This window comes from Nicotiana tomentosiformis, chromosome 6, assembly GCF_000390325.3.
Source record: "Nicotiana tomentosiformis chromosome 6, ASM39032v3, whole genome shotgun sequence".
NCBI lineage: Eukaryota > Viridiplantae > Streptophyta > Magnoliopsida > Solanales > Solanaceae > Nicotiana > Nicotiana tomentosiformis.
In genome coordinates, this window is record NC_090817.1 from 146,719,537 (window position 1) to 146,729,237 (window position 9,701).

Sequence of the window (9,701 nt, forward strand, 5' to 3'; positions counted from 1 at the left end):
CTAAATTAAGTTGCAATTGAAATAAACGATAACAAAATAAATTCAAACCACACGAATTGGACAATTTCAGTCCTGGAAGTCGGTCACCCTCAAACCCGATTCACTTCGATCGGTATCAAGATACATAAGAATAAGAGTTTAAAGAGAAAAATAATAATGTATTGCTTTTGAGTGCGCGTTACAATATGTTTTATAAATTATCAGACCCCCTTTATATAGTAGATGAGTCATACTTTAGGTACAATTCTATAAAAGGTAGAAAATCTCTTGATGTTCTGATTACCGGTTTCTTATTGATACATGTCGAGATTCCCGCCGTAATATCCGACCGGTCACAGATATTTCGGTCTTCTGTTGGCTATGCTAACAATGTTTCTTCGAGTTCGTTCGAGGCTAGGATCGATTCCGGGATCACGGCCTCGATATTCTCGAAGGCAAGCGTTCTGCCCCCAGATTCTTGCCCGGAGAGACTTGGGGTCGATCTTCAGTCCTTTATTGCTATGTTTCGAGCCCGACCTACCATGTTGTAGGCGAACTCGATTTTGATCGTATACAACCAACAAGTCAAATTGTCGATCTGCACTACACAAGACTTAGAAAGATAAAAAGAGTCGTTTGTTAATATATATACAATACACAAATATCGTTTCAAATTTACACCGATTATATTGACCTTTAGACCACATAGGTAACAGTATGCGATGCACTACTCGTAGAGATATTTACAATCCCAAACAATTCCTTTAGAGTGTTAGGCACATATTCAGAATTATTTTGTTTTGTTACAAGTAGTCTAATTTCACTTAATTAATTAAATTATATCCTTATAAAACTTATTAATACTCTCACACTACTGTTCAATTTTAATGTCTTTCTCAACTGTATTTCTAATTCGATTTTTAATTTCAGACCCTTTTGAGGAGGGTATCATTTTGGTTAACATTAGTCTGATCAAATGTATAACTAAAATAAAATAATTATGGACTAGAATTGGACTCTTCTAAAAAAAAATTATATTCTATTTTTCTAATTAATATGCTAATGTTTGGTCAAATACATAATTTAAGATACTGATTCGATTTATATAGACTTATGTAGTTTTTTTTGGATAGGTTGTACAATAGTTTTTTTACATTTTGTAATTCTGCATTAAAATTCCTTTTTAAAAAAAATTTATATAGGAGGGTGTAAAATGATATAATTATCACATCTCACATAAGATTTTTTAGGAGTTTCGGCACAATTTTATAAAATTTTTGAACAAGACCATTCTTTGCATTTAAGTTTTGCGTTTGATAATCAAATTCTTTCACATTTATATATTATGTTAGTGTTAGTAGTAAATAAAAATTACAGTAATTACTAAAAAGAAAATTGGAGAGATTTCAGGCGCCAAAATGCACAAAAAGCCCGCGCCTTTCTCCCTCCATGCACTAAACACCCCCGCCCTTTATTTCAAGTTGTCAACTCATTTCTAACCTCATTTTCACCTACACATTTCACGGTTTCATTGTCGCCGGCGAAAAGTGGCGGATTCCAAATTTAGACACCATTATTTCCGATTTAAAAACTGAAATATGTATCTAACTCTTTAATAAGTACAAGTTATTTTTGGATCCGTCACTTGTTCTAAGCGCCGGCGAAGTACAAATGCAGGGTCGCCAACACCACCCTCACACCGCCACTCCTATCGCCGACGTTATCCTCCCTAAGCGAGGCAAAAAACGGGGTAGTTACAGCTGTGGTCGTTGTGGTGTTCCTAAAAAAGGCCACGTTTGCAGTTTTCCTAAGGACCTTAATCCTATTAGTAATCCAAACCCTAATCTCACTCCTAGTCACAGTCCTAATCCCAGTCCTGATCCTGAATCATTCCGTTTGCCTTCTCCACTCTCAGTCGTCCGTCCTCAGCCTCCGCCACCTCCTCCGCCGCCGCAGCAACGTCTTATACTCCCGCAACTCCGGCGAGCACTTTCATTCGATGACATTGATGTTACTGACACATGTAAATCTGATGACGAGGAAGAAGAATTTTTTTCCGATCAGGATAATGAATCGGAACTAATCGGGTCCGGGTCTGGAAAGTTGCCGGGGTATTGTTTATGGGAGGTTTTTAAGAGATTGCCGCCTCCGGCGTTGCTGGCAGCGGCTAGGGTTTGTAAAGGGTGGAGGGATACTTCTAGAAAGGTGTGGAAGTCTGCGGAGGAACTTAGACTTCGGGTTCCGGTGAAGGCCCAGATTGGACTTGTCGGATCGGTGTTGAAGAAGTGTCCTGGGCTTGTTAAGCTTTCTGTTACAATGGAAAGGTTGGTTCTTTCAAAAAATGGAACGGCGGGTCGGATCTAGGGTTTGTCAGTCGGATCTAGGAATAATAATATAAAAGGACTAAACTTTTTTCTATTTAACAAATGAAGTTTCATTGAACAATGAAAATAATACTAACAAAATTAGAAAAAAACTGTAATTTGTTTAACATTTGACAATTTGCAATGTGTCAAATGAGATTGCTGTATCATTACTTATAATCTTGAATTCAGAATTATTGTCAGTGTGTATAACTTAAATTTTTTTAAAATTTGTAATAAGTTCAGAATGCAAGGTTTGTGTGGTACTAGGTTAGATTTTAGTTAAATGATGTTGTGTGGTAAGTAGTGATTGAATGTACGTTTGATTGATTATTGCTGATGGCCTTTATTTAACAGTGATATTGATGCTACCATGCTGGCCTGCATTGCATTTTCCTGCCCGAAATTGTATTCAATAGAGATCTTCACATCTGGTACCTCAGTCAATCGGATCACGGGGTATGCTACTATGCTTTTGTTCTCTAATTTGCATATCTTGATACTTACATGTTGTATGTATGCTACATATGTTTTTTCTTCTTGTTCTTCTGCAGATAACACATTGGTGGTTTTTCAGTTGATCTTGTTTTCCTTTGCTATAAGTCTTGTTAGTAATACCCTTTGTTTTTGCCAATGGACATGTTTCTTGCGTAGTTAATCCCATTCAATTGCAATATATTGAGTTCAATGAACTCGGGTTTGGGAGGGAAGGGATATGCTAGGTTAAAAAACCTGTCTGTAAATCATAGTTGCAGCAATCTTGGGAATTGATGCCATGAATTATTTATAAATGCCTTTTCTGCATGGTCACTTATTTGGTACCCCAATTGGAATGTTTGTTATTTTGTGATAACTAATCATCTAGTTAAAGTCATCTAGCTGCATAGTGGGAGTGGCCTATTCTAATATTCGGTAATATAGGTTCATGCAATATATAGTTGCTAAGGGGATGCAATCTCTATATATTTTATGAAAGCCATGCCATCTAATGCAGGGATGAGTTGGGTCGTTTTGTTGCTGACAAAAGATGTCTTACTAATCTCAAGATGGAAGGCTGCTCTAATCTTGGGGGTTTTACTCTTTGTTCAACCAGTCTCTCCACTCTTTGGCTTTCAGATCTCTATTGTCACTCTAAGATGGTAAATAGTGTATGATGTTATGGTACTAATTCTGGCTGCAAACATATGCGTGATGTGTGTTCACCTCTATAGGTCTTTAACTGCCCCAACTTGAAGGAAATTTCCCTGGATTTTTCTCGGCAAGAAAATGATACCACTGATCTAACTCTCATGGTGGATGGTCTTGGAAGGAGCTGTCCTAGACTCCAGAGCATTCACATTGCTTCCATCCGGCTTACAAATGCTGCCGTGCTTGCTTTAACAGCAGCAAATTTAAGGTTTGCAATGTTCATCCACTTGGATCTCTTATTAAATTCTTTCCTGAAAGGCACCTTGATTTTCCCTTGATAAAGCTTGTTAATAATTGTTTTACTACCTTGCACATCAGGGGGTTACAAATGCTTTCTCTTGTACTGGGGTCAGAAGTAACTGATGTATCTGTTGCAGCTATTGCTTCAAGCTACTCAAGCCTAGAGTTGCTTGATTTAAGTGGGTAAGTTTTACTTCCCAGAGCTATTTTCGTGGTTCCTCCACTCTGTGGGTGATAACTATAATTGAATGTTGGGTAATCGATACACTGGTTGAGTTTCCCTTTTGGTTATTTGCTTCCTGATATGTCTGAAGATTCACAAAAAATAGTCAGCCCTTAAATAAAACAAACCTGAGCTTAAGTTGATATACTGAAAGCTGTATCACTGACCAACATAGTGGTTGCAATTGAACCATAGTTGATGGTTGACTAGGATATTAATTTGCTTTTGTGGATCTAGGCAACAACAACATATCCAGTATATTCTCACAAGTTGTGTCCGGGGAGGGTAGTATGTATGTAGATCTTACCTCTACTTTGTGCAGGTAGAAAGGTTGTTTCCGATTGACCTTCGACTCAGGTAAGCACAACATCAGCAGTAAAGAAATGCAATATAAAAAATGAACAAGTCAGGAAAAGGAAACATAAGCAATAGGATCTAGGTAAGATAGTCTAATGTGAAATTTGGATATCGTCTTAAAGTATACCTTCATTAGACATGATTATTGGTCTTATATTGCATTTGTTTCTTTTTATTTTTTTGGAAGCAGCTAATTTAATTGAATGAAACTTGAGGATTGTATTTTCTATTGCTTTTTGTGTTGTTGCAGGTCTAGCATTAGTGATAGTGGCATTGGAATGATATGCAATGTATTCCCAGAGACATTGTCTAAACTTCTCATTGCTGTTTGTCCAAATATCACTTCAAGTAATATTCAGATCTGCTTCCTTGATTATCCAACTCAGCAACCTGTTGCATGTTCACTAATTTGTTTGGAATTTGTGTTGGATTCTTTTAGGTGGCATTCAATTTGCTGCAGCTCAGTTGCCTAATCTAGAGCTAATGGACTGCGGTATGACCATTTGTGATCCGGATCTAGACAGTACAACTCAGGAAAATAATGATCTCCAGTTACAAAGAACTCCAAACAGTAAAATGCACCTTATATATCAAAAACTAATTATTAAACATACCCGCTTGAAGAAATTCAGCTTATGGGGTTGCTCTGGATTAGATGTGAGATTCTTCAGTCAATAGCATCTAAGCTTTCCTTGTTGCCTTGCTGCTTGAGCTGACTGAAATTTTCATGCAGGCATTATATCTGAATTGTCCAGAACTTAAAGATTTGAACCTGAACTCTTGTATAAATCTGAATCCAGGTCTGTTTTTTGATGTTCCTCTCGAGCCTTTGAGCTTACGGAAAATATAGCATTTTCGCTAGAATTGACTTTTAACATTTTTACCTTGCCTTACAGAAAGATTGTTACTCCAGTGCCCCAATCTGGAAAGTGTTCATGCATTAGGTTGCCAGGACATGCTGGTTGAAACCCTTCAGAATCAGGTAAACTAGCGGATATTTCCCACACTCTGAACTTCATCTTAATCTGCTTTATCCCCCTGGATGTGTGTTAACAAAAGACAAAGAGGTCAGGGAAAGATAGTCTATTAAGTCTCAAATTGGTATTTAATGAAAGCTGTTGAAATACAATAAGTTCCCAACAGAATTACAGTAAAATCTGAAAGAGAAACTTCCTGATAAACAGGAATTACTCAACCAACAGAATACATCCCTAAAGACTAGGTATCCACAAGACTACAACTGATTAAAAAAAAAACATGCCTAAAGACTAGGTATTCACAAGACCACAACTGAAAATCACAAGACTAGGTAAGTCCACAACTGAAGAATATCTAAAGTATCATCTGTAATTCAAAAAATAAAATAAAATAAAAAATAATTAGCTGCTTCATTATCATGCCAACTCAGCATCTTGCATCAGCTTCATCAAATAGCTCTTGATTATATTGCAGCAGCCTTCTTTACCAGTATGCCATTTGAACGTGGTCACATTCTTGATGTTATTTTCTTTGAGTTGACATGCTTATAAGGCCGGTCATGCCATTGGCAGAGCAATTTTACACTTTTCTCTTTGGCAAGTCAGTTCATGTCTTATGATTTTGTCTGACTCTTGCTGTATAGTATAGCAAGAGAACCTCTTTGGTGTTCTCTTCGAGATATACCTAAATTACTATGTTTCCCTTGTTATCTTTTCATGTCTATTGAAAATTTGAATGAAAAAATCCGGCGAAACTGAAACGTTTGCATGAAAGTAGTGATCTAAAAATTTCCAGGGAAGTTAACAAATTTGTATGATAAGGATCGCTCAAGTGCCCACTTTGGTTTTATTTCTAGTATGCGTTTATCTAACTCCGATTCTCCTTTTTGTTACATGTAGGTTTCCAAGGATTTTTTAACTGCAGAAGATCATTTTCATTGCAAACGTCTTCCTGATGGCTCGAAAAGGATCAGGGTTCCACATTTATTTAGTCCACAGGTAATACTAAGAATTGACTTACTGCAAGCTATGTTCCTCATTTCATATCTTATTTATCCGAATGGAACTAAAGACATCTGTTTAGTACTGTTCCCATTTCTATTCTAGTGAAATAATGGATAGAAGATTATTTCTCTTTTCAATATGTATCAAAGAGAGTGACATGGTTTACTTATTTTGCAGCCAATTGACGACAAGAGAAATAGGATTTCGAAGCGCCGCCGCTGCACTGTGCTTGTAAGTTAGTCTGCAGTGCCTGTTTTCTGCTGCCATTGTTAGTTTATCCCAGCTTGTTGTAACAAGAGAAACAAGAGAAACTGCTCATTGTATTCCCTTTCTCAATAAAAACAAGTAACTCTATGAAACTTGTGATAAAAAGACGTTGCATATTGCGAAAACAAAAAACCAAAGTTTCCCCCCTCAATAAATCCATTGTTTGGTATCGTTTTGATATGGCAAAGGTGGTACTACTTTAGACTATTTTGTATTTAAACGTAAAGTGATTTTCTTTTCTTCTTTTTCTTTTTGGAGTTCGAGTAAAATTAGTCGAAAAATTAGCTTATAATTTAATGTCCAATAATTTTTAATCTTTGAAGGGTCTCTCAGCAATAATGATGTGCATTCAGTTGCTTCAAATCATTAACAGATTTTTCTATATATCTATACTTTAGATAAAAGATAAATTGTTGGACGGTGGTTTAACTAATGATATTGACAAGAAAATTACTTCGGTCAAATAGCTAATAATGTAAATTCACGTTTTGGACATAATTCACTTATTCAGCATAGGATTTCTTTCCTTTTTTTTATGGCAACTAAAACTAAAACGTTGCTAGAGTAATTCCATTTTTATCTTGATATAAACAAGTCATCATAAAATGTTGCATCTTAAGTTGTCATATCCTTCTTCATATATACTATAAGATTTTATGATTGAAATATTCAAACCATTTCTGAAGAATGGACCTTTAACAACATAGTGGACGTGTTTCGCTCAATAGTTGACTCATTAATAAGAGTGGGTCCCTCAAACCAAAATTTATGTTAATTAAAAAAAGAATTATACAAGTTATTTGGTACTTTCTCCGGTCCACAATAAGTGATTTTTGGATGTTTTCACACAAATTAAGAAATTCACCTTTTAACATTAATTAACAATGAAATAATTATATTAATCTTTACTATTTCTTCACATAAACACCCCTAACGCATACTCCAACATTATTTACTCCAAGGGCAATGTAAGAAAAAAAATAATGTATAATCCCACTAGTGGGGTCTGGGGAGGGTAGTGTGTACGTAGACCTTACTCCTACCTTAGGGTAGAGAGGTTGTTTCCAATAGACCCTCGGCATCCTTTCCTCTAAGAACTCCCCACCATGCTCTTGGGGTGACTCGAACTCACAACCTCAAGGTTGGAAGTGGAGGGCGCTTACCATCAGAGCAACTTACCTTGTCAAGAGCATGGTGGGGAGTTCATATTAATTCATTTTTGAAAATTGGAAAAATCACTTATTTTGGAGCACAAAAAAAGGGCCAAAAAATTACTTATTGTGGATCGGAGGGAGTATATGTTAGTGGGGTAAAAATAGCATGGGCTAGTCAGTTTTCGGACTGGTAATTGAAAAATAGTTAGCGTTTGCAAAGTCACTGAAACATAGCCATTATTTTGCTGCAACACGAACCGGTCCAGTATAATATACTGGAGATTGGTGCACCTGTGTATGAACTTTCAGCATATTATGCTGGAACTCCAACACGCAAAAAGTTCTAGCATAATATACTAGAGTTTGGAGCACCTTTATATGAACTTCCAGCATATTATGCTGGACCGGTATATTATACTGGAACTCCAGTATATTATGCTGGAGTTCCAGTATAATATATTGGAATATTTTTCGGATTTTGAATAGTATTTTCGTTCAGATTTATCTTTACATGAAAAGTGGCTAAATTTTGATTACTTTTGAAACTGTGGTTATTTTTCAATTACCATATGTAAATCTGGCTATTTTTGAATTTCTTTCGTTAGTGGGAGGTGACAGTTATTTCTTTGAATTAGTCGAGGTGTGCATAACTTGACCGGGACACCACGTTTATCCAAAAAAAAAAAGAATTGCACACACATCTCCTTAGGATCGAATTTTTACCTTTTTAATTATATAATTTTCATTTTTACCCATATAAAATAGAATGCTTTGTGTCTTGGGAGTTTGATGTATCAATGGTGGACATGAACATGGGGTGGAATAACTGGATAAGGATAAACACAACATGATAATGGGCCATAGACTGACCCAAAGCCAACCCATGCCTACAGACAAGAAAGGTAAGTATTCCAAATGGTACCAAAGTCCAGAACTCAATTACACGTGCGGCTAGGCCCACATCTCCCTATCGCCATTTAATACTTCATACGTGCGTGCCTTTTCGGATTCAACTCATTCCTTTTCTTTTTTGGATTTAACTCATTCCACATATGTTGTTCTCGTATAGGTCCGAGGTGGAGCCAAGATTTGAACCTTATGAGGTCGGGATTGTAGTCCTTTTAAGTTATCGAGTTTTAAATTAATAAGTTATACATATTTGATGGATTTCTTATGATAAATATATGGTTTGAACAAAAGCTACTGCGTTCGGACGAACTCGCATCTCCCACTCTGCCTCCGCTTAGTAAGATCAATTAAAGGAAGTATAGCTTGTTATGAGGATTTTTTATTTTATTTTTCGTACTCAAAATCGAGATTTCTGATTAAGGATAGAATTCTACTCATCTCACCATAATCCTCGGTGGTATTTCACATGCATTGTTCTCTGCAAAGTTTTATCCTTCTGCTAGTTGCTACTCTTCTTTCGTTTGTCTTACACATTATCCTTCCAATCCCTCCAAATTATTTAGCACTAGTTTTTATTCAAAGATTTTGTAAATATCTATTGGATTGAAATGAGATTAGTTAGTGAGTTATGGTCATTCGGAATTTATATAACCGATTCAGGCTAACTTAAGATTGAAATATAGTTAGTTTTTTTCTTAGAAGATGCTTGATGTTGCTTTGAGAGCAATTATATTGCAAATGAGATTGTTCATACTGTGCCAATAGTTTACAAGTTTTATCTCCTAGTTAATCAAAGAAGTGGGCCCTCTTTTGTCTGGTTTCTATGTTAAGCAATCTTTTAGCAATATTGCAAAAAAGAGTTGCGGTATAGACGAGAGACCATCCAAAGATGTGGTAGGGCAGCCCAAGAAACCTTCTACTTATTTCAAATTTAGAGTACGATTAACCTTTAGATTTGAAAGTTGAAACTACTTATATACCAGTATTGGTCATAATTTACAAAAACATTTGTCTTTTTGGCTATTAATTATTAATAAGG

At 36.0% G+C, this 9,701-nt stretch overlaps 1 protein-coding gene and 1 long non-coding RNA gene across 2 annotated transcripts; one reads left to right on the forward strand and one right to left on the reverse strand.

Moving 5' to 3' along the window:
* Positions 1 to 1,418: 1,418 nt before the first annotated feature.
* Positions 1,419 to 6,798, forward strand: LOC104106049 (F-box/LRR-repeat protein 17-like). The gene is made up of 11 exons (XM_009614529.3): positions 1,419 to 2,303; positions 2,700 to 2,801; positions 3,337 to 3,481; positions 3,554 to 3,738; positions 3,849 to 3,953; positions 4,601 to 4,698; positions 4,790 to 5,007; positions 5,084 to 5,150; positions 5,247 to 5,332; positions 6,228 to 6,326; positions 6,510 to 6,798. Exons 1-11 carry the CDS (start codon positions 1,651 to 1,653, stop codon positions 6,570 to 6,572), a joined length of 1,821 nt encoding a protein of 606 aa, XP_009612824.1. The 5' UTR covers positions 1,419 to 1,650; the 3' UTR covers positions 6,573 to 6,798.
* LOC138893439 (uncharacterized) lies at positions 3,278 to 5,090 on the reverse strand. The gene is made up of 2 exons (XR_011408983.1): positions 4,965 to 5,090; positions 3,278 to 4,078 (listed from the first exon to the last, which is right to left on the reverse strand). It is a non-coding gene; the product is annotated as an uncharacterized lncRNA (long non-coding RNA).
* Positions 6,799 to 9,701: the final 2,903 nt, after the last annotated feature.